We start from the raw sequence: 24,738 nt of genomic DNA on the forward strand, positions 1-24,738 counted from the left end.
TAATCTTCTAGTGTAGTTATAAATTGTCAGATAAGCATCACTGAGTCGTGACTGAAAGAAGATCACAGCTGGAATTCAAAAGGGCAGGCAGGCAGGCAGGCAGAAGGGGCAGTGGTGGCTCTGTTGGCAAAAAATGAAATCAAATCCTTAGAAATAAGTGACAGGTTAAGAAATTGTTGAATCCTTCTGAGAAGAGTTAAGAAATTGCAAGGATAAAAAGATCCTGATGGGATTTATACTCAGTCGCCACTTTATTAGGTACACCTGCACACCTGCTTGTTAATGAAAAAATCTAATCAGCCAATCATGTGGCAGCAACTCAATGCATAAGAGCATACAAACATGATCAAGAGGTTCAGTTATTGTTAAGTCCAAATATCAGAATGGGAAAGAAGTGTAATCTAAGTGACTGACTCTGGAATGATTGTTGATGATGCCAGATGGAATGATTTGTGTATCTTAGAAATTGCTGTTCTGGGGTTTTCATACACAACTGTCTCTAGATTTAGAGAATGGTGTGGAAAAACAACAAAAAAAAATTATTCAGTGAGCAGTGGTACTGTAGGCAAAAATGCCTACAGGCATCTGAACAGTGGCCAGGATGTGAGGTATAAATTACAACAGAAAATAGAAGATGCATATAAACAGTGTATGTTACAACAGTCATGGGGGAGTTCCACTTTACAGATAGATTGGGGAAAATCAGCTGGATCCCAACAGAAGGACTATGTAGAATAAACCAGATTTGATTAGGGACCTCAAGGTAAAGGAACCTTTAGGAGACAATGATCATAATATAAAATTCACCCTGCAGTTTGAGAGGGAGAAGCTAAAATCAAATATGTCAGTACTACAGTGCAGTAAAGGGAACTACAGAGGCATGAGAGAGGAGCTAACCAAATTTGATTGTAAGGAGAAGTTAGCAGGGATGATGACAAAGCAGCAATGACTGGAGTTTCTGGGAGTAAATCAGAAAGTACAGGGTCGGTTCATCCCAAAGAAGAAGAATCCTGAAGGGAGGATGAGGTAACCATGGCTGACAAGGGATGTGAAAATCAGCAAAAGAGCAATGTGGGAAGATAAATGATTACGAAGCACTTAAAAACCAACAGGAGCCAACTATAAAAGCAATGAGAGAAAAGATAAAATATGAAGGTCATCTAGCCATTAATTTCAAAGAGGACACCATAATATTTTTTTCAGGTATATAAAAAGAGAGTGGATATTGGACTGCTGGAAAATGAAGTTAGAGAGGTAGCAATGGGAGACAAAAATAGTGGATGAACTCATTTTGCATCAGTCTTCACTGGAAGACGCAGCAGTATGCCAAAAATTTTACTTATCAGGTAAAAAGTGATCACAGTCACTATTATCAAGGTTCTTGGGAAGCTGAAAGGTCTGATGTCACCTGGACCAGATGGACTATACCTTAGTGTTCTGAAAGAGGTGGCTGAAGATAATGTGAAAGTATTACTAGTGAAAGACTGGAAAATTGCAAGTGTCACTCCACCCTTCATGAAGGGAGGGAAGCAAAAGACAGGAATTTATAAGCCAGTTAGGCTGACTTCAGCTATCACAAGATGTTGAAGTCTACTATTAAGGATGAGGTTTCCAGGTATTTGTAGGCAAACTAGGCCAAAGTCAAATATCAAATATCAAGTCAAATATGAGGAAAGGGGAAATCTTGCCTAACAAATCGCTTTAATTCTTTGAGGAAATAAGACAGGATAAACAAAGGAGTCAGTGGATGTTAACTTGGATTTTCAGAAGGCATTTGACAAGGTCCCACACAGGAGGCTGCTAATCAAGATTAAGAGCCCATGGTATTACGGGAAAGATACGAGCGTGAACAGAAGATTGGCTGACTGGCAGGAGGTAGAGTGGGAAGAAGGGGGGTCTTTTTCAGTAAGCTATTGATGACGAGTGGTGCTCTGCAGGGGTCAGTGTTGGGACCAATTTTTTCACATTATATGTGTCAATATGAACAATATAAATGCTGGCATTGTGAGGTTTGTAGACAATACAAAGATAGGTGGAGAGGCAGGTAGCATTGATAAAGCGAAGAATCTGCAGAAGAATTTGGACAGATTGGGAGAATGAGAAAAAAAGTGGCATATGGAATATAACAAAGGGAAGTGTGTGGTCATGCATTTTGGCAGAAAGAATAAAGGCATAGACTATTTTGTAAACGGGAGCAAATTCAAAAATCAGAAGTGCAAAGCAACTTGTACAGGATTTCTTAAAGGTTAACTTGCAGGTTCAGTTGGTAGTAAGGAAAACAAATGCAATATTGGCATTCTTTTCAAGAGGGCTAGAACATAAAAGCAAGGACGTAATGCTGAAGCTTTATCAGGCTGCATTGGTCTGCATTTGGAGTATTGCAAGTACAAATGTTTGTAGTTTTGGGCTCCATATCTAAGAAAAGATGTGCTAGCATTGGAGAACGTCCAGAGAAGGTTCACAAGAGTGCTCCCTGGAATGAAAGGATTAACTTATGAAGAACATTTAATGGCTTTGGGCCTGTACTCGCAGAAGTTTAGTAGGATGGTGGGGAGCATGGTAATAGAATATCACTGAAACCTATCAAACATTGAAAGGCTTAGATAGAGTGAATATGGAAAGAATGTCTCCTATAGTGGAAGAATCTAGGACCAAAGGGCACAGATTACAAGGAAAAGAGATGAGGAATTTCTTTAGCTAGCGGGTGGTGAAATTCAATACCACAAACTGCTGTGGAGGCCAGGTCATTGGGTATATTTAAAGTGGAGATTGATAAGTTCTTGATTAGGAAGGGCATCAGACATTAAGAGTAGAAGGCAGGAAGATTGAGTTGAGAGAGATAATAAAACAGTTATGATCGAATGATGGAGCAGGCTCGATGGGATAATTGGCTTAATTCTGCTCCTATGTCTTATGAGCTATGGTCTTATTTACTTCTGGGTTGCCCAGGAGCGACTCGAGTAGCAGCTGTATTCTCAACGGATACGATTAAATATTCCCGTTTCAGCCTGATACAGCTAAAAAGCACAACTGCTTCCAAGGTCAGTACAATCAACAAAGATGTCTTAATGCATTTAAACGAACTATCACTGCTTAAAACTAATGAAACAATACTGATTGTGGACAGAAGCATCTATGTAAGATCCCATGCAGGAAGCATGGCTGTAGATCAGGGATAAAAGTGAATTTAAGGAAATGGGATTTAAAACCCCCAATACCAATGATCTTGCTGGCAAACGTGCAGTCTTTGGGGAATAAAATCGATGATCTCAGAGCCAGGGTGCTGAATCAGAGGGACATCAGGACTACGTGTGCCCTTTGTTTCACGAAATTCTGGTTAACCCCTTCCATACAGGATGCAGAAATTCAGATCGACAGGTTTACTATACACCGTCAGGATAGATCGATAGAGACTCTCAGAAGCAGAGGTGGAGGAGTATGCCTCATGATCAACTCTTCTTGTTACACAAATATATCAGTGCTGACCCAATTCTGCTCAACAACCTGGAATATCTAGTAGTTAAGTGCCGTCCTTTTAACCTACCACAGGAGTTCTCTGGGGTCATTTTGGTAGCAGTATATATTCCACCTCAAGCCAATGTCAATCAGGCTTTAGATGATCTAAGCAATGGGATCAACATGCACAAAACAGTACATCCTAATGCTTTCACCATCGTTTTGGGAGATTTTAACCAGGCCAGTCTGAAAAAGTCACTAAGCAACTACCATCAACAGATCGCTTGCAATACTAGAGGAAACAACACACTGGACCATTGCTACACCAGCATCAAGAATGCCTACTGTGCTACTCCACACCCTCACTTCAGAAAGTCTGATCACCTGGCTGTATTTCTACTCCCCGAGTATAAGCAGAAACTGAAGACTGCAGCACCAGTAGTGCGGACCAAGAAGGTATGGACAAGGGAAGCACAGGAGCACCAATGCGACCGCTTTGAATTGGTGGACTGGACTGTATTCAGGGATTCATCTTTGAATCTGGATGATTATGCTTCAGTTGTTACCGACTTCATTAAAACCTGTGTGGATGAGTGTGCCTAGAAAGACTTACTGTACATTCCCAAACCAGAAGCTGTGGATGAACCAGGAAGTATGTCATCTGCTGAAGGCCAGATCTGTGGCATTCAAGCCTGGCGACCCAGGCCTGTACCAGAAAACCAGGTATGATTTGTGGAGGGCTATTTCAAGGGAAAAATGACAATTTTGAACGAAGTTGGAGATGACATCGGATGTACAACAACTCTGGCAGGGTTTATCAGACATTACTTCCTATAAAACGAAACCCAATATTGTGAGTGGCAGTGATGCTTCACTACCAGATGAACTCAACGCCTTCTATGCCTGCTTTGAAAGGGAGAATATAACTACAGCTGTGAAGACCTCTGCTGCACCTGATGACCCTGTGATTTCTGTCTCGGAGGCCGACGTTAGGCTGTCTTTAAAGAGGGTGATCCCTCTCTAGGCAGAAGGTCCTGATGGAGTACCTGGTAAGGCTCTGAAAACCTGTGCCAACCAACTGGCGGGAGTATTCAAGGACATTTTCAACCTCTCACTGCTACAGGTGGAAGTTCCCACTTGCTTCAAAAAGGCAACAATTATACTACTGCCTAAGAATTTGAGCTGCCTTAATGACTACTGACCGGTAGAGGTTGGTCATGACTAGACTGAACTCCTGCCTCAGCAATGACCTGGACCCAATGCAATTTGCCATCGCCCCAATAGGTCAATGGCAGACGCAAACTCAATGGTTCTTCACACGGCTTTAGACCACCTGGACAACACAAACACCTTTGTCAGGGTGCTGTTCATCAACTATAGCTCAGCATTTAATACCATCATTCCCACAATCCTGATTGAGAAGTTGCAGAACTTGGGCCTCTGTATCTCCCTCAACTTCTTAACCAGAAGACTACAATCTGTGTGGATTGGTGATAACATCTCCTCCTTGTTGACAATCAACACTGGTGCACCTCAGGGGTGTGTGCTTAGCCCACTGCTCTACTCTCTCTATACACATGACTGTGAGGCTAGGCATAGCTCAAATACCATCTATAAATTTGCTGATGATAGAATCATCATTGTTGGTAGAATCTTAGGTGGTGACAAGAAGGTGTACAGGAGCAAGATATGCTAACCAGTGGAGTAGTTCTGCAGCAATAACCTGGCACTCAATGTCAGTAAGACGAAAGAGCTAATTGTGGACTTCTGGAAGAACAAGATGAAGGAACACATAGAGGGATCAGAAGTGGAGAGAGTGAGCAGTTTCAAGTTCCCGGGTGTCAAAATCTCTGAGGATCTAATCCTGTCCCAACATATTGATGCAGTTATAAAGAAGGCAAGACAGTGGCTATACTTCATTAGGAGTCTGAAAAGATTTGGTATGTCAACAAAAATACTCAAAAACTTCTATAGATGTACCATGGAGAGCATTCTGACAGACTGCATCACTGTCTGGTATTGGGGGGAGTGGGGCTACTGCACAGGACCAGTAGAAGCTGCAGATGGTTGTAAATTTAGTTGAATCCATCCTGGGTACTAGCTTACAAAGTATCCAGGACACCTTCAAGGCAGTGTCCATTATTAAGGGCTCCAGCACTCAGGACATGCCCTTTTCCCATTATTAACATCAGGTAGGAGGTACAGAAGCCTGAAGGCACACACTCCGTGATTCAGGAACAGTTTCTTCCCCTCTGCCATCCGATTCCTAAATGAACATTGAACCAGTGAACACTACCCCACTCTTGTTAATTAAAATTCTGTTTTTACACTATTTTTAATCTATTCAATATACATATACTTTAATTGATTCACTTATTATTATTTTTTATTTTGTTTTTTCTTATATATCATGTATTGCACTGAACTGCTGCTACTAAGTTAACAAATTAAACGACACATGCCGGTGATAATAAACCTGATTCTGATTATAAATTGGACTCACCTGTGTGAGAAACTTGTCCGTGATGAGGTCTAGCAACATAAGGCACTGTGCAAAAAGGTTTAGTACCATCCTCTTCATCTGCATTTAAAGCAAAACAAGGTTATCTCTTCACTGCCTTTATTGAAACCATCCTAAAAATCATTTTGACCTCTTTTTGATATATTTCAATACATTGTCTTCCTTTCTTGAAAACACAAACTCATACTGCACAGAAGACATCAATCAATCCATTTACCATGTGCTGGTTCTTTAAAAGAGATATATAATACTCATTTTACTCACACCCATTCTGTCTTACTCATGTCTGCACTTAGAGGCTACTCTCTGGCACCTCCAAGAAATAAATACACAAATTGCAGTGTAGTTCATCCTTAAAATGTGAATGTATAATTCATGAACAGGGTACAAGTATAAAAGTCTGTGCATAAACTTCAGAGCAGAACTATCAGAATAAATAATGACTTTAAAGCATTTTAAAAACATCCCCCAACCATGAAAACACTGAACCAGTTGAGTATACATTAGTTATTTCTCCAGCCTTAGCTATGAGTGGCAATTAAAATTGGGATTCTCCCCTCTGAATAGCTTTTTGTTCATCAGATTGACATCCCTTGTTTTTTTTTATATATGAGGTCCAATTCCACATGTTCAGAGAGATGTTTGAATCATTTAATTTCCATGAATAAAACAGTTCTTGGTGCTTCAACCATGCCACCTACAGTAATTGCTTGTACCTTGTGTGTAATAGCAACTCGTAAATTTAACAATTCTCACAGACGTAGTGAGGAAAGAATTTTTAATTTGAAAACACTGAACAAGCTATACTTTCCAATCCTTACAATAGTGGATTAATCAACATTTAAGTTTAAAATATATTTACAACATAATTAAATACTTTACCATCATCCTTCAACTTGCCTGCATCTTCTCCTTCTTCATGCTCAAGAGCACTCATGTTCCATTGTGGTTCTACCCGTGGAGCTCTGCTGCCATCCTTCCGCAAAGCAGGAGCAACCAACCAGTCCCTGTGAATGACTTCAAGAATCTTCTCACATGAGAGGGACAAGCGGGAAGTGCGAATCCCTTCTAGCAGATCAATCACTTGGGTAATACTAAAAGTAGGAAGTCAGAGAACTTTGGAACCTCAGTAAATGTCAAACATTTTAACTGCAATAATAACGTTCACTTGTCTGGTACCTTTGTAGAAAAATACAGTTCAAGTCATATAACATAGAAGCAGGCTCATAAGCTCCCTATATCCATAATGACACTCAAGTACCTATCCAAACTAAACCCATTTACACAAAGTGCTGGTGAAACGCAGCAGGCCAGGCAGCATTTTGTGCGTGTTGCTTGAATTTCCAGCATCTGCAGATTTCCTCGTGTTTGCCATTTACCAGCACTTGGTTTGTAGCTTTCTATGCCTTACCAATTTAAGTGTATGGGGCAAGGTACTACACCCTATCTTTTGTTGCTTGACAATGCATCAGCCCATCCTAAACATTTGGACAGCATTCATCTTAACAGTGCATTTTCTGCCGCCTAACACAACATCACTGATTCAACCACTCAACTAAGGTGTGATCTACATTCAAGGCGTATTTTTTACAGCGAACTATCTCTAAGATGCTGCAAACAACAGACAACTTTGAAAATCCTGGGAGTTTACCAACAGTGAGGAAATGGTGGAAGTTGGAACACTTGGCACAAATGGCGATGGACATGGACCCAAGTTTAGAACGGAGTCAGCATTTCAGTCATTCCCTGTAGTCAACCCTTCTTCACCACAAGCAAATTTATGCCAAAAAACAAAATCCTGGCAAGCAAACAACCCTCACCACTTTCTTCAAACCGGTGTCATCTCCTGCTGCCGGCAGTTCTAAGAGTTCTGTGAGTCTTCCTTCACCCCTTGCTGTGCTTGATGTGATCCTGACAACCCACAACCATCCACCTCATCTATGTAAAGCTGCCCGACACCACAACAACCACTTTATCTCCCGGAGCAAACACACTGTTGGTGAGTACTGTACACCCTAGTATGTTAAATTTCTATGATTTATTATGTTGAATATTACCTTAAATTGATGAAACATAATGCCTTGTGGTACTGCTTTTGTGTCATATTGGTATGAAAATGTGAATAAATTACAGATAAAGCATATTTAGGAAGCCCTCTCCATTTTCTTCATTTAAATAATTATTCACATTATGCATTTCATACTATTCGTCGACTGCGAGGAACGTATCCCCCGCATATAACAAGGATAGGGTGTACTTGGGGTTAACCAAAAGAGGAAACATAGGAGAGTATGAATCATGGTGTGACATGGGCAAGGAAGACGGAGCAATGCCAAAGGCACTGGAGGAACTCAGGTGGGTCAGGTAACACCTATGGAGAAAAATGGATGATGAAAGGTCTCGGCCTGAAGTATCAACTGTCCATTCCTCTCCACGGATGTTACCTGACCTGCAGAGCTTTGCGTTTCTACATATTCCAGCATCGGCAGTCTCTTGTGTCTAAGTCAAGAAATGAAAAATTTTCTGATAGGGGAAGGGAGTATAGATTAGATGGAATTCCAGAGGGAAATTGTAAAAGTAAACAGCGCATTCCTGCATGACTCATTATTACTGATCAGTGTAACCAGAGACCAGGGTCCTTAATGCCAATCGCAGAAATTATTTTGCTTGAGTGTATGTACATGGATCTATAGCTGTGATTTCTAAATAAGAAGAGCTTCTGAGAGGAAACAGGAAATTTTCCCATAAGATGGAACAAAGCATTAATAAAGACATGGTTCTGTATGAACAGGTCTTCCACAAAATCTGATAGCCACTCCTGGTACAATTTATTTGCCTTTTTGTTACAGAATAAATATACAAACCCTGGTGTCAGTCAGTATTCCACAGCCTGACCAGTTGTGAATGAAGACATGAAGCATATAGGGCACCAAGCCAATCTAATGGTCATGGGTCAAAGTACAAGTTCCACCCTACTGTGAATGATTATTTTGTAATCCAGGTTGTTTCAAGAAATGACAGTCTGGAAGTTTGTTAGCCCTGTGAAAGAGAACGAATGACTTCAGGGCATTCCAACATATTTCAGAGTCAATGAAGTGAGGACGACGTCCTACCACCCAGGACATGCCCTCTTCATGCTGTTACCATAGGGAAAGAAGTACAGAAGCCTGAAGGCACACACTCAGCAATTCAGGAACAGATTCTTCCCCTCTGCCATTTCATTTCTAAATGGACATTGAAACCATGAACACTACCTCACTAATTTTTTATTTCTGTTATTTTTCACTACTTATTTTAACTTAACTATTTAATAGTTTTTTTTTCCTCAGTATTTATTTATCATGTATTTTTTGTACAGCTATCATAAAGTTAGCAAATTTTATGACAAATGTCGGTGATATTAAATCTGATTCTAATTCTGGTTCAGCTGTTAGCCATAATGGCAATTGGTTCATGATTACCAACTATGTAACATAATTAATCTTACTACACTTTTTATCTTTCCTTTTCAGTAATGCAGATGTGGTCAGCTGTAATAATAGGTTACTTTTCCGTAATAAGTTTATCCAAATTAATAATAATGCTGAGATTATCTTTGATGACAACTTATAGGGGTAACTTAAAAGTTAAATATAACTGCACCTGTCTTCCCCTCGAGAAGCAGCAGAGAGCTTTCACGATCATGAATCTTTGTTTTTTTACTTATTTTAGCAGGATTAAAGGTTATGGGTTTGAATTGCACACTCAAGATCAACACAGCATCTGAGCTGACACATACTGGTGCCATCTTTGGAATGGGACTGTAAAACAAGGGTTCTATGTTGGTGCAGAACTAGTGACACAGGGTTAACCCTGATCTCAGTGCCATTGGTGTGGAGTTTTTCCCAGGACCACTTGGGCTTTCTCTGGGTGCTGTGGTTTCCTCACAAATACATGCTTGTTGATAATTTAACTGGCCACTAAAACTACCCCTGGTGTACATGTACAGTAGAATCATCAGGAGAGATTGACGAACATGTGAGGGAGGTTTCAGGAACAGAAGTAGAGGAAATGAGATTGATACTTTGAGAGCCTGAATGGAAGCAACAGACAGAATAGTTTCATAGAAGAAAGTATGAAAAAGATAAATATCGCACTCCATTCAGACATATCAAAAGAGTCCATGAAACTCTTTCAAAGTTAAGACACAAGTCCTCATCAGGTTTCCTGGCTAATTATTATCACTCAACCTAAATTGCAAAAATTAGCTTACAGTATCTGGCTATTAGCATGTCATAGTTGTGTGCCCATGTCATGTACTAATTGCCTGTCTACATTTTAACAATGGCTGCATTTTGAAAATGCTTCACAGTCTGTAGAATACTCTGGGCATTTTGAGATTACAAAAGACATGACAGAAATGTGAATTATTTATTTCTCACAGGAACAATGGCAATAAAATGGACAGACATTACAGTGTATGAACTTACTTTGTGAGATACACTGCACAAACTCCACCTTGCTTGAGGTGAGTGTAGATGACAGGTAAAGCTACTTGGGGGTTTATCATATCCAAACCAACCTGCAAAAGACAGGAAAATCATTTAAAATGCATTTCATCGAGAAAGCAAAATGGGAAGATGAGGACTCAATTGAATGTGCAAAGCTATGAAATAATATGGTTGCAAATTAAATGGAAAGAAGATGAAATGGGATTGTAGGGCAGAGAATACAGAATTTCCCAGAAGCAGATCTGTAAGTTGCCTGGCCAAGGTATATAAAATGTCATTAACCACACATGAGATATTGTTCCACTGTTCAAGAAAGGCTCTAAGAGTAAGGAGGGAAATTATAGACTGGTGATCCTAATGTCATTAGTGGGTACATTACTGGAAATATTCTAACGGACAGAATATACAGGATAAGTATTTGGATAGACAAGGCCTGATTAGGGCAAATCAACATGGCTTTGTGTATGTTGTTATATCTAACCAATCTTAAAGGTTATTGGGAAGGTTACCAGGAAAGTTGATGAAGGAAGGCAGTGGACATTGTCTACCAGGAGATTAGCAAGGCCAATGACAAAGTCCCCCATGGGAGGCTGGTGCATAAGGTTCAGTAGTTTGGCATTCAAGAAAAAGTGGCCAACTGGATTCAACAACAGCTTAGTGGGACATGCCAGAGAATGGTAGAAGATGGTTGTCTCTCTGACTGAAGGCCTTTGACTAATGGTATGTTGCAGGAATCAGTGCTGGGCCTATTGTTGCTTATCATCGATATCAATGATTTGGCTGATGACGTGGTAAATTGGATCAACAAATTTGCAGATGACACCAAGGTTGGGGGACAGCAAGGAAGGCTATGATCTGGACAAGCAAGAAAAATGGCAGATGGAATTTAATGCAGTGTGAGGTATTGCACTTTGGGAAGACAAACCAGGGTAGCACTTACACAATGAATAGTTGGGCACTGAGGAATGTGGTAGAACAAAGGGAATACTGATCCATAATTCCTTGGAAATTATATCATAATAGATTGGGTCATAAATAGATGGGCTGAAGGGCCTGTTTCTGTGCTGTAGTGCTCTGTGACTCTAAGTAATAGCATAAGAGAAGCAAATAGTATTTTCACTCCGATAGAATACAAGTATAATAATATCATTCAAGACATTCATAATGTACAGTTTAGGTGTCACGTTAAAGAAAGTTAGAGCTTGACAAGATTAACAGGAGGAAACTAAAGGAAGGGTAATGGAACCAGAAGCACAGGTAGAGATAAGCAGATATTTTAAAAATTATTAAATAATTTTACAACAGATTAGTAATGACTTGCCTCTGATTTAATGAGAGAGCCACTAATTTAACTATGTTAATAACTGGCTATAAATAAGGGTCACTTTCCTTATTTTGCAAACACATTTGGAGTGGTTTAGATCAGAAATCTGTTTAGAAGGTACTGAATGAATCAGACCTTAGCTTCTTAGACAAAGAAACTACAAAAATATAGAACCAAATAAAGCTACAATAGAAGTCCACAAACAGATTATTTAACAAACATAAATAAGCATAAAGAATGCTAGAATTACAGGGAAAAACACAATAAAAAAAACAATGAACTGAACCCTAATCCAACATATGATAAACATTTAGAGGTGCTCCCAGAGCAAATATTCAAGTTAAAGGGTTGGAGACTTAAAGGGAACTTGATTTTTTTTTCATACAGACAGTTGTTGAAAATGTAACATGCTGGAGGAAGGTATAATCACAACATTTACTATTTAGATGAGCAATTAAAGCACTGTAGCATAGAAGGCTATAGACCAAATTAATCTTAGAGCTTCCCAACCTGGGGTCTACAGACCCCTTGCTTAATGGCATAAAAAAGGTTGGGAACCCCAGGTAGTTCATAATGGCAGCTTGGAATATAGGACTCTATAACTCTAAACCCACCATGTTTTAAACCTCCTGTGCATTTTTCCAAACTAAGATAGCAACCAAATCCATTATGTTTCCTTTTCCAGTTTCTCCTTGTTAAAGCTGTAACATTAATCCTCAGTGTACTATTCATAAGCCTCTTCCAATATTCAGCCACACACACAACAGCACACTAAGTCAGCTCACCTGTAGGAGTTGCATCAACATCTTATGATTTATAGGTCATTTTTAACATAATAGTACAGCCAAAGTGTGCTGAGGAATTGATACTGAAACACATATTAAGATAAATCAAATACTTGAATAGAGGGAAGCTACAAGGGGCACAGAGACTTAGAGAGAGAATTCCAGCAATTAAGGGTTAGGAGGCAGACCAGCAAGGGAGCAGCAATATCTGCCATCTAATGCAACATGTAGAGCTGAAGTTGGATGCTTGAGAATTAGATATCACTGTGTTCCATAGCTTGCAAACCATTGGTGTTGGAATGAAGACAGACCAAAGGGATGCATGCATTTGAATCCATAACACCACAGGAAAGTATTAGTAATACTGATAAGTGACTCACAGCATCGAATATCTTTCCCTGGATATCATCAGCAGCAAAAACAATGTCTTTATTAATGAAGTCAACATTATTTGGCCACTCTTTTTCCTGAGCCATTCCATAGGCATTCCGCCAGCACTGATAATTTCCTTTAGCACGGTTATGGTGATCTTTTCTCACTTCAAAACTATATACGTGTCCAGAAGACCACACTGTGAGAGGCAGAAAACAATATGAATTATGCGTGAAAACTTTGTGCACATAATTATCTTCTCACTTTTATCTTTTAAAAAAATTAATTTAATTTTAATATATAATTTTTATACATTGTTAAGTACACATTGAGATAATATACAAATTAATAAGGCATTTAAAAAGATAATTATGTGCAATTGTAATTCCACCCTATTAGACTAAGCAATGACAATAATTGTTAAGAAGAATAGTAATAATAGTAATAATAATTTCCATGTATCTCTTCTGAACCGTTACTTCTGGTCCAAAATATTATATGTAACCCTATGTAACTACCATTGTAGGATTTTATATCCTAACTCATTCATGTTTGCTCCTACCCCAAAACATAATTATTTAATCCCTATGTACTTATTTACTCAATTTTTTCATGTTTTCCCCTTTCCCAAATCCTTTCCTTTACTTGTGTTAATTCCCTATTTAAAAAAAACAGTAAACAATCGAACCAAGGGTGCTTACATTAGCAATATTACAGTGTTGATGAGAAAAGCTGTATAAATCATTAGGAGAGTCATCCAAAGCCTGTTCGCTTTGGGGTTATAAATTCAATCCATTTATTCCAAATTTGATTAAGTTTTTCTTTTTGAATTCTCAAAGAGTAGGTCATCTTTCACATTTTAAATATTTCTGAAATAATTTCATGCCAATCTTCTAATGTAGGTGATATTGGATTTAGCCACTTTCTGGTGATTGATTTCTTACTTGCCACCAAGAGGACCTGTAGCAACTTTATGTCTTCTGATCCAAAAACAGTACATGTCCCAAATAGAGCGTCTCAAAGTTTAGAGGTATCCGGGTCTTAAATACCTGACCTAAAGTTCTATGAATACCTTTCTGATATAAACTTAATTTAGGGAAATCCCAGAAAATATGGAAATGATTTGCCTCCTTGGAGCCACACCTTCTCCAACATGTCACGTCACGTATTTTTCCTGATATGGGGTCTTGAAGTATCTTATAATATTTTTCCAACAATGTTCTCTCCAAATCAAAGAGTTAGTCGAAGACTAACTAAAGCTAACTAACTAAAGCTGCATATTTTCCCCCAAACTTCCTCTGAAAGTACCAACCTCACTTCTTTCTCCCACTTCTCTTTAATATACAACGTGTTTTCATTTTTAGCATGTAAGAGTACATTGTATAATTGAGAAGCTGATTTACTTGGCATTGAACTGTAAGCCGAATTCAGAATCTTGAAAAATTCTAATTCTACTGTTGATAAATCTGTTTATCTACAACTTTGGTTAACATAATGTCATATTTGAAGGTACTTAAAAAAGTCATTATGTTCTAGGCCATGTTTGTCCTGTAAGGATTGGAAACTTTGTAATACTCTTTCTGTGTAAATGAGAGATAGGTTGTAAGACCTTTCTTTATCCGTAGTTCAAATCTTTTATCTACTCTGTTGGGAAGAAATTCGGTAACATATGCACACCATCTAAAAAGTTTTAACATGTTATTAATTCCACATGAGTTAGCCGCCTTCTGCCATACTTTTAATGTAAGATTTATCCAGCTGTTTTTAGACTTTTCCAATTGGGCTATCAATCTTTGTCTGCTATTGAGGCCTGCAGAGGAAAACTGTCAATCAATCCAAATTCTATTTCCTTCCATCTAGCCTTATATTCCTTATTACACAAGTATAACAGAGGGGTTACCTGTGAAGCATAAAAATAATTTCTCAAGCAAGGAAGTGTCATACCTCCTCCTTCCTTCCCTAATTGTTAGGTGTTAAATCGAATCCTAGGTTTCTTTCCTTGCCAGATAAAGCGGAAAATCCATTTGTCCCATTCCCTGAATTGATTATCGTCCACCTCGACAGGTAAAGTCCAGAAAAGATAGAGTAACCGAGGGAGAATATTCATTTTTATAATATTAATCCTTGAATTTAAACTTAAAAAGGGTATAAAATTCCATCTGTGTATATCTGCTTTTATCTTTGAAATTAATGGCCCATAATTTACCTGTGATAACGTTGAAAGATCCTTTGGCAGGGTTATTCCTAAATATTTTAATGATTTAGCTTCCCACTCAAGATCATATGTATCCTGCAGTTTTTTGGATACTGTATAATTTAGGGACATAACCTGTGTTTTCTTTACATTTATTTTATAACCTGATACTTTCCTGAACTCATCCAACAGTGTAAACAATCCTATAAATGATTTTTCTGGTTCACTCAGATAGACTAAAATGTCATCTGCGAATAACGTCACTTTCTGTTCAATCCCTGCCACCTTAATACATTTTACAATTTCGCTCTGTCTTATTAGTTGGGCAAGCGGTTCAATGTATAGCGCAAAAAGGAGAGAAATTGGGCATCCCTGTCTAGTTCCTCTCTCTAAAATAAAGGAGTCAGAGAGGTCCCCATTTATCGTAATTCAAGCTGTGGGACTGTCATATAGAGTCTGGATTACTTTAATAAACTTTTCTTGAAAGCCAAATCTTCCTAACACTCTATATAGGAATGCCCAACTAACTGAATCAAAAGCTTTCTCAGTGTCTAGCCTCACTATCATTGTCTCTGTCCCACTCTTAGTAACCTGTTCTGGTATGTGTAAAGTTCTCCTTGTGTTGTCCTGAGTTTGTCTTTGTTGAATAAATCCAGTCTGGTCTAAGTGGATGAGGCCAGGTAAAAACTTTTCCAGTCTGCGCACTAATATAGATGTAAATAATTTGTAATCCAAATTAAGAACGCTGACTGGCCGGTAATTGCCACATTCTAGTTTATCTTTACCCTCTTTAGGAATAACTGAAATAATTGCTTCTCTCCAGGAAGGTGGAATTTCTCCTCTCTGTAATATCCAATTAAAGGTGTTAAGTAGCAATGGGACTAACTGTGACTTCAGCGATTTGTATCACTCTGAAGTAAACCCATCAGAACCTGGAGACTTTCTGGTCTTTAATGTAGAGATGGCCATGTTCAGTTCTTTGACAGTTACTGGTTCTAATAGGCATTTGTTTTGTTAATCTGTGAGCTTGGCTAGATCTAAAGAATTCAGTAAAGTGTCTATATAGGGCTCATTTGAGGCCCGGGGTTGAGAGCACAGTTCTTGATAATATGTTTCAAAACTCTCTTGAATTTTCCTTACTGTGCTCTCCACCAGCTTTGTCTTTGGATTCTTTATTTTGTAAATTGTATTATCTGCTTGTTGTTTATGTAACTTATATGCTAATAATCTAGCTGATTTACCTCCTACTTCATAATTCTTTTGTCTCAAGTAAAGAAAATTTCTTTGAGTTTCCAATGTATAAATATCATCAATTTCATTTTGCAATTTCTTAATTTCCTGTTTTAAATTAGAATTAATTTTATTGCTATCTACAACTTGAAGTTGTTTTAATTTTCCTTGAAGGCCTGCTAATTTTTGTGCATTGAATTTTTTCATGTGAGTGGTTACGGAAATAATTTTTCCTCTCAGTACAGCTTTTAATGCATCCCATAAGATCACTGGTTATGTTTCCCCCGTGTCATTAAGGTCTAGGTATTCTTCAATTTCTCCCCTTAATCTCTCCATTACTTCTGGATTATTGAGTATATGTGACTTTAACCTCCATAGTGTTTTCCTCATTGTCTTCTCACTTTAATCACAATGCAGTGAAGATGCAGAACCAAACCTCAACAATTTTAGACAAAGTATACAACATCTTCATTAGATATCTCAAGATGCTCTTCAGGATTTTGGCACAACCAAATATTGGAGAATTAAATATCAGTACATTACACAATGAAAGGGCAGCATGATTTCACTCTACATCCATGTGTAATTAAACGATTCTATCGTCTTTTTTTCCATCTGTTCTTACCCGTGGCTTTTTTTTTGACATATTCTAACTGCATTGATACAACCAACTCAACATAGCAACACACACAAAATGATGGAGGAAATCAGCATCTGATGAAGGGCCTTCGCCCAAAACGTTGACTGCTTACTCTTTATCATAGATGCTGCCTGACATGCTGAGTTCCTCCAGCATTTTGTGTGTGCTGCTTTTGATTTCCAGCATCTACAGGTTTTCTTGTGTTTGTAACTCAACGTAGCCGTCTATTAGTTTCACATCTACTTAATAATTTGTCATAAACCACATTTTGACACAGAAGTTCACAAAATAAGTCATATTAATTAAATTGATTGCATAGATTCTGTTTGCCTTCATAGTAATTGTTACCATGCATCAACTAATTTATTGTATTTTGAAGAAAAAAAAGTTTCTTTCAATGAACAGAATCTAAGATCAGTTCTTTGTTTATATTAAAATTGATTTTCTTTTGAGTTTGTGCTTCCCAAAGAACAATATAGGGCTACAAAAATAATACTTTGCTCATAGAAGGATTAGTATTTCATTTCAAAAGTTTTCTGCATATAATTAGTTGCATACACAGTAAATCAATCTTGTTTACCACAGGGAAATGGAACCAAGTACCAGTTGTCATCTTGGAGATAATGGAAAAAGACTTTAAATTTAATGGATTGATTTGAAATACATCATCTTATTTATGCCGCTGAATGCTAGAATCCTTGCTGATTACATGCATTTAATTATAGAGCATTCTAATGTAAAGATCTTTACAGCAAAGATATGTAAATAGCATTTTCTATCATAGATTCTACATCAGACCTTACCTGCTCGAGAGAGGAAAAGTGTCATTGCTCCAGACCCCGAACCAGACTCTAAGACACAGTCCCCATTACCAACATCCATCATCGTCAACATGGTTGTAGCATCCTTGAAGAGGGAGAGGGAAAATGTTATAGAAATACTTAGAAATAGTGAATTTTGTAATCTGATCTGGAGAAAGGTATATATTTCCTAGAGAGGAAGATAAAGAACCATCAAAATAAATAAACATATTCCTTCCCACTGTAAATTGGTATCATTAACGTACAATTATTGCATTATGTCATCCACAATACAATCAGCTGCTGCACTGGAGTCTTAAACTGGATATGTTCACTGAATGCACTTGAAACTATTTTCTGTAAAATCAGTTATGGACACAACTAAATTAATTAGCAATGGATCCACTGGAAAGAGGAGATCATTATTTCATATTAACTTTGGCAGTGACAACTAGATAAATGTAAATGTATAGGCATGATGCATTGCTTGTAATCTTCCAATGTCCACTAGATTTTGTAATGGTCATTGCAGAGTGGAAAACAGCAAACACACCCTTGCTGTTGAAGTACAGAAGTGAAAACAGGGAAATACAGGCCACATAAGCTAATGTCAATTGTAAGGAAAATGCTAAAATGAACCTTGATGGGATCAGAGGCCTGTAAGTACAAGAAGAATGAGGGGTGACTTCATTGAAACCTGTCAAATGGTGAAAGGCCTCGAGTGGATGTGGAGAGGATGTTTCCTTTGATGAGAGTGTCTAAGACCAGAAGACATAGCCTCAGAATAGAGGGGTGTCCTTTTAGAACAGAGATGAAGAGGAATTTCTTTAACTGGAGAATGGTGAATCTGTGGAATTCTTTGCCACTGGCAGCTGTGTAATTAGAATTTGAATTTATTTAAATCTTACATCCATCCCACAAGGGAGGGAGTAAAAATCTTTGCGTTATAACTCTGTTGCAATGTACAGACATGTGAATTTGAAAGTCCAGTGGCTTGTAGAAAGAAGCTGTCCCGTAGACGGAAGCAGCTGAAACAGTTTATGGTTGAGATGACTGGTGTCCCCGATGATCTTCCAGGCCTTATTTCCACCCCAGCTGCTATAAATGTCCTCAATGGAGGGAAGTTCACATCCACCGATGTGCTGGGCTATCTGTACCACTCTCTGCAGTGCCCAGAGATACGGATGGTGCAGTTTCCATACCAGGCGTTGACACAGCCAGTCAGTATGCTCTCAATAGTATATTTAAGGCAGAGGTTAAAAGATTCTTGATTGATCAGGGCAGGAAGGGATACAGGGAGAAACCAGGAGATTGAGGCTGGGAGGAAAATTGGATCAGCCATGATAAAATGCTGGAGCAGACTCGATGGGCCAAATTCTGCTCCTATATCTTATGGTCTTATGGATAGGCTGGGTTTATTCTCACTGGATCATAGGAAGGGTAATCTTATGGAGGTTTGTAAAATTATGAGGTGCATAGATAGATGGTCAGGATCTTTTCTTTCCCCAGGGCAAAAGTGTCCAGAAACTACAGGCCATAAAGTTGTGAAGAGAGAAATTTAAAGGATATCAGAAAGCTAAATTTATTGTGGATATTTGGAATGAGTTGCCAGAAAAGAAGATGGTGGCAAATATGATAAAGTTTAAAAGGTTTTTGGACTTTCGATAGCAATGACACAGTTGTAGACAATTGGGATTAGCATAGGTGGGTGTCTCAGTCACCATGGATGAGGTGGTCTGAAAGGACCTAATTCCATCTGTACAGTTCTATGATTCTTCTTTGATTCTATCAATTAATATTTCAAAAATGATTGAGGAAGAATCAATACGGAAAAGGATACATGGGGGACATGGAGTAAAATGCTGTCTTGATTTTCTATTACATTCTGGGTTCATCCATTTCTTTTAAAGTTAGTTCCTCTGCCATTTTCCTATTCCCTATTACAAATGATCTGTCTACCAGGGGCCTACATTTGCTTCCCAAGTCCAGACTAAAATAGCCATTAAGTGACTGAATAGTGGAGCAGTCTCTAGGGTCAGGGATTCCCAGCCTTGCTAATGCCATGGGCCACAGCCATTAACTGAGAGGTCTGTGGATCCCACATTGGGAACCTCTGCTTAGTAACTCAATGGGCTTCTCCTGCTTATATTCTTCGGGATTGCTCTTTTATGCCACGAAGTTCTTTTCCACAAATCTGATGTGGTTAGAGGTTAATTTGTCTCCTTTCTTGTACCCATCTCAGTTTTTATGACTCATTTGCTTCCTCTCCATTCAGATCTTCTCCCATGTGTGGCTCACTCCATTTCCCAAGTCAGTAAAGGTTAACTAAATGTACACTATTTCATCCTCCAGCAAAATGCTGTTATTGCGATGTAGAATATTTAATCCTCCATTCAGAAATTACTGACTATACCTCCTGGTTTTACAAAAGGAACTTTGTAAAGAACATTAATGTAATAACACTTAGACCTGCCAGTTTGACATCAGTGGTGGGTAAATTAATGGAAAGTATTCTTAGAGATAGTATTAACAATTATCTGGATAAACAGGATCTGATTAGGAGTAGCCAGCATGGATTTGTGCGTGGAAGGTCATGTTTGACAAACCTTATTGAATTTTTTGAAGGAGTTACGAGGAATGTTGACAAGGGTAAGGCAGTGGATGTAGTCTATATGGACTTCAGCAAAGCCTTTGACAAAGTTCCACATGGAAGGTTAGTTAAGAAGGTTCAGTCATTAGGTATTAATGCTGGAGTAATAAAATGGATTCAACAGTGGCTAGATAGGAGATGCCAGAGTGTAGTGGTGGATAATTGTTTATCGGGATGGAGGCCGGTGACTAGTGGGGTGCCTCAGGGATCTATTTTGGGCCCAATGTTGTTTGTAATATACATAAATGATCTGGATGATGGGGTGGTAAATTGGATTAGTAAGTATGTCGATGATACTAAGGTAGGAGGTGTTGTGGATAATGAGGTGGGTTTTCAAAGCTTGCAGGGAGATTTATGCCGGTTAGAAGAACGGGCTGAATGTTGGCAGATGGGAGTTTAATGCTAAGAAGTGTGAGGTTCTACATTTTGGCAGGAATAATCCAAATAGAACATACAGGGTAAATGGTAGGGCATTGAGGAATGCAGAGGAACAGACAGATCTAGGAATAACAGTGCATAGTTCCCTGAAGGTGGAGTCTCATGTAGATAGGGTGGTGAAGAAGGCTTTTGGAACACTGGCCTTTATAAATCAAAGTATTGAGTACAGAAGTTGGGATGTAATGTTAAAATTGTACAAGGCATTGGTAAAGCCAAATTTGGAATATTGTGTGCAGTTCTGGTCACCGAATCAATAAATTAGAGAGTGCAGAGACGATTTACTAGGATGTTACCTGGGTTTCAGCACTTAAGTTACAGAGAAAGGTTGAACAAGTTAGGTCTCTATTCATTGGAGCGTAGAAGGTTGAGGGGGGATTTGATCGAGGTATTTAAAATTTTGAGAGGGATAGATAGAGTTGATGTGAATAGGCTGTTTCCATTGAGAGTAGGGGAGCTTCAAACGAGAGGACATGATTTGAGAGTTAGGGGGCAGAAGTTTAAGGGAAACACGAGGGGGTATTTCTTTACTCAGAGAGTGATAGCTGTGTGGAATGAGCTTCCTGTAGAAGTAGTAGAGGCCAGTTCAGTTGTGTCATTTAAGGTAAAATTGGATAGGTATATGGACAGGAAAGGAGTGGAGGGTTATGGGCTGGGTGCGGGTAGGTGGGACTAGGTGAGATTAAGAGTTCGGCACGGACTAGGAGGGCCGGGATGGCCTGTTTCCGTGCTGTGGTTGTTATATGGTTAACCCGTGCATATTTTAGAAATTAAAGGACTTTCTTCCCCCCCCCTCAGAATATGGGCCAAAACGCAGGCAAATGGGACTAATTCAGATAGACACTTTCAATTGCATGAAAGGGCTCATTTCCATGCTGAAAAACTAACTCTTTTGAAATTAATTAATCACAGTGGGTCTTCTGAACTTTCTATCCCCCCCCCCATATGAATAATGGTCACTTATTACAATTCTGTGGTTTTAACCTCTATTGTAACTGTCCAGACATTAAGGTCTCCCTTCATCTGGGCTAAGCCCGCTTATCTTTGCTGCTAACAGGCAGGAGGTACAGGAGTCTGAAGACCAGCATCTCAAAGTTCAGCAGCAGCCTTTTCTCTGCAGCCACCAGGTGCCTGAACAGAGCTGAAAAAAAAACTAATTCTATTTCAGACTATATTTCCCTCTACTTGCAATAATACGATTTATTTTGTTGGGCAAGTTGTGTATAATTTGTTGATTTAGGTTTATCAAAGTTATGGTTACTATGTTTGTAATGCACTGTGCTACTACAGCAAAATGTCCTAATTTTCGTGGCTTATACCCTGGCTATATATGCCTGTAATAAAATATAAATGGCTATTTTTTTAATGTTCTCTGGGAGCATCCTCTGAAAAATGATTGATGAAGAAGAATTTATGGACTGTTGGAGAATACAGACAGAAAATTGGATAGGAAGCCACAATCAAATTAGCTCTACTCATTGAAAGACACAACAAGCATGAAAATCACAAAGTGCTGGAGGAACTCAGCAATTCAGGCAGCGTCTATGGAAAGGAATAAAGAGTGGAACATTTCAGGACCGATGAACAGTCTCAACCCAAAACTCTCTATTCCTTTCTACAGATGCTGCTTGATCTGCTGAGTTCCTTTAGAATTCTGCGTGTGTCACTCTGGGGATTTCCAACATCAGCAGAATCACTCATGTTTATGAAAGCCCTTTCTTGATGTTCCAATCCCCTGTAGAGAGATATTCTGGTTTCATTAGTTTTGACTTTAAACACCATGGAGTAATATCAAATCTTTTTAAATCACCGATCAAGATTTACCATACTTTTGGATAGGCAATGGTTGGACCTCGCTTCATGAGCAGCACAAATTCCTCCAAGCTTGGTCTCCTGAGGACAAACTCAGAACCAGTTGATGTCCTGAAGACCTGGCCCGGGAGATGTCCCAGGATCTCCTGGTGGGCGAGCATCCCCCACTTACTGTGCAGTTCCCCAGCTGCCACCAGTCGGAACATCTTCTGCAATTCCAAGCGATGCTTCCTGCGAAACTCGGCCAGCACCAAGTCCTCTGTTTTAAACGGCACTTCCTTAGCGGTGGATCGCGCTGGCGCTTCAGTTTTCACCCATGACAATCTGCAATGTCTCAGAATATCATTCCCAGCCTGTTCCTGGCTCATCGGCCGTTGCTCGCGCAGTTCCAACAACTCCCTAGACAACATCTGTTCCGGGATCAGTTTGCTAACCCTCTCCAGGAGGGACAAAAATTGTCTTCGGACATTGAAACCACTTCCCCACGGCCGCCAGGACCACGGTGACCTTCCTAAAGGCCAAGAATGCCCTGTTCCCAATTCCCGGTCGCCGTCGTCTCTCTCACGGTCACGTCCATCACCCGGGCCGGCGCCGCTGGAGCCCGGTCTCGCTAACCCTTTGCAAACGCCCGGCAAAAGGGAGCAGACGCCGTCCGGAGCCCCGCACCAAAGCCTAAAGCGCTTAGCTGGTCTGCACACTTTCCGATGAATGCAGAAAGATCGCTGTAAGAGGCTCATCTTTCTCCCGCTCAAAGAAAAATCCCTCCGACATCTGCTACTCCCGCTCCCGCTGGAAACCCACTCGCCTGCAAACACGCGATCGCTGCAAATCTGCCTCTTTAAAACCACCACTCCGCGTCGCATGGCCCCGCCCGCCTCGGCTCAGAGACAGGCCCGCCGAGAACTGGGGAGCAACAGGGCGGGGGCACGTCCCTCATTTCTGCAGCTCCGGCCCTGTTTCCGGTTCTCTCCGGATAGTCTTAAAGTCGGGATTTTTAAAATGTCAGTAAAACAGATCTTAACGTTTGTGGGTGTTATGAACGTGAGTCTTTCAACTATCGAGCATCTGTCTACAGGAAACCCACTTTATTATCTGCACAACCTATTAAGGACTACTTCCAGAAACTCTCCCCTACCCCATTACCCCACATTCTCATTAACCATCCCATCTCCCCTCCACAAACATTACTACCCACCGTCTCCACACACACACACACACACACATTCCATCCACCCTCACTGTCTTCAGCACTCCCACATTGCCATCAGACTGTCACAGGGAGAACCTGCAAACTCCACACTGACAGTAACCATATAACCATATAACAATCACAGCACGGAAACAGGCCATCTTGGCCCTCCTAGTCCGTGCCGAACCCTTAATCTCACCTAGTTCCACCTACCCGCACTCAGCCCATAACCCTCCACTCCTTTCCTGTCCATATACCTATCCAATTTTACCTTAAATGACACAACTGAACTGGCCTCTACTACTTCTACAGGAAGCTCATTCCACACAGCTATCACTCTTTGAGTAAAGAAATATCCCCTCGTGTTTCCCTTAAACTTCTGCCCCCTAACTCTCAAATCATGTCCTCTAGTTGAGATCAGGATTAAACCCAGGCCATTGGAACTGTGTCACTCCACCAAGACCACGAAGTAGCTAGTGCGGAGCAACCAGTTCTCTTTCACTGCTCAGAACTGAAATAGGTGCAAGTCATCCTCAGCTGGGCGTTGGATCATTGGGCAGGCCATAGCATTCACATGTCTGACACGAGACTTCTGAAACAAACAATTTCTTCTAAGCCCCTCCATGTGAGAAGCTTACCAGGTGGACACACTGGCACCTCATTCCAAAAATGCACCACCCTTTGTACAAAGAAGCTCACCCTAATGCCTCTTTAAAATCCCTTGCCTCTGATCTTAAATCTGCGCCCTCTTGGTTCTGGCACCTCTTCTCCCACGGGAAAAAAACTATGTGCTTTCACCCTGTCAATGTTCCCCGTGATCTCATACCAAGGGACCCCTCA

The 24,738-nt window shown here is 39.7% G+C and overlaps 1 protein-coding gene across 2 annotated transcripts in view; it reads right to left on the bottom strand.

The window, feature by feature from the left end:
- Window positions 1-23,666, bottom strand: part of trmt61b (tRNA methyltransferase 61B) — a 26,672-nt gene extending 3,006 nt beyond the window's left edge. Inside the window, exons 1-6 of one of the 2 annotated variants that reach the window (XM_059982829.1) lie at window positions 22,727-23,666; window positions 17,816-17,918; window positions 12,957-13,147; window positions 10,447-10,538; window positions 6,860-7,071; window positions 5,960-6,037 (exon numbers count right to left, since the gene is read on the bottom strand). In XM_059982829.1, the coding sequence (XP_059838812.1) occupies window positions 5,960-6,037; window positions 6,860-7,071; window positions 10,447-10,538; window positions 12,957-13,147; window positions 17,816-17,918; window positions 22,727-23,572 (1,522 nt within the window). In that variant the 5' untranslated portion in view covers window positions 23,573-23,666. The remainder of the gene's footprint in view (window positions 1-5,959; window positions 6,038-6,859; window positions 7,072-10,446; window positions 10,539-12,956; window positions 13,148-17,815; window positions 17,919-22,726) is intronic. The other variant, XM_059982830.1, reaches the window with a different exon arrangement.
- Window positions 23,667-24,738: the final 1,072 nt, after the last annotated feature.

This window comes from Hypanus sabinus, chromosome 10 (genome assembly GCF_030144855.1).
Source record: "Hypanus sabinus isolate sHypSab1 chromosome 10, sHypSab1.hap1, whole genome shotgun sequence".
Lineage (NCBI taxonomy): Eukaryota > Metazoa > Chordata > Chondrichthyes > Myliobatiformes > Dasyatidae > Hypanus > Hypanus sabinus.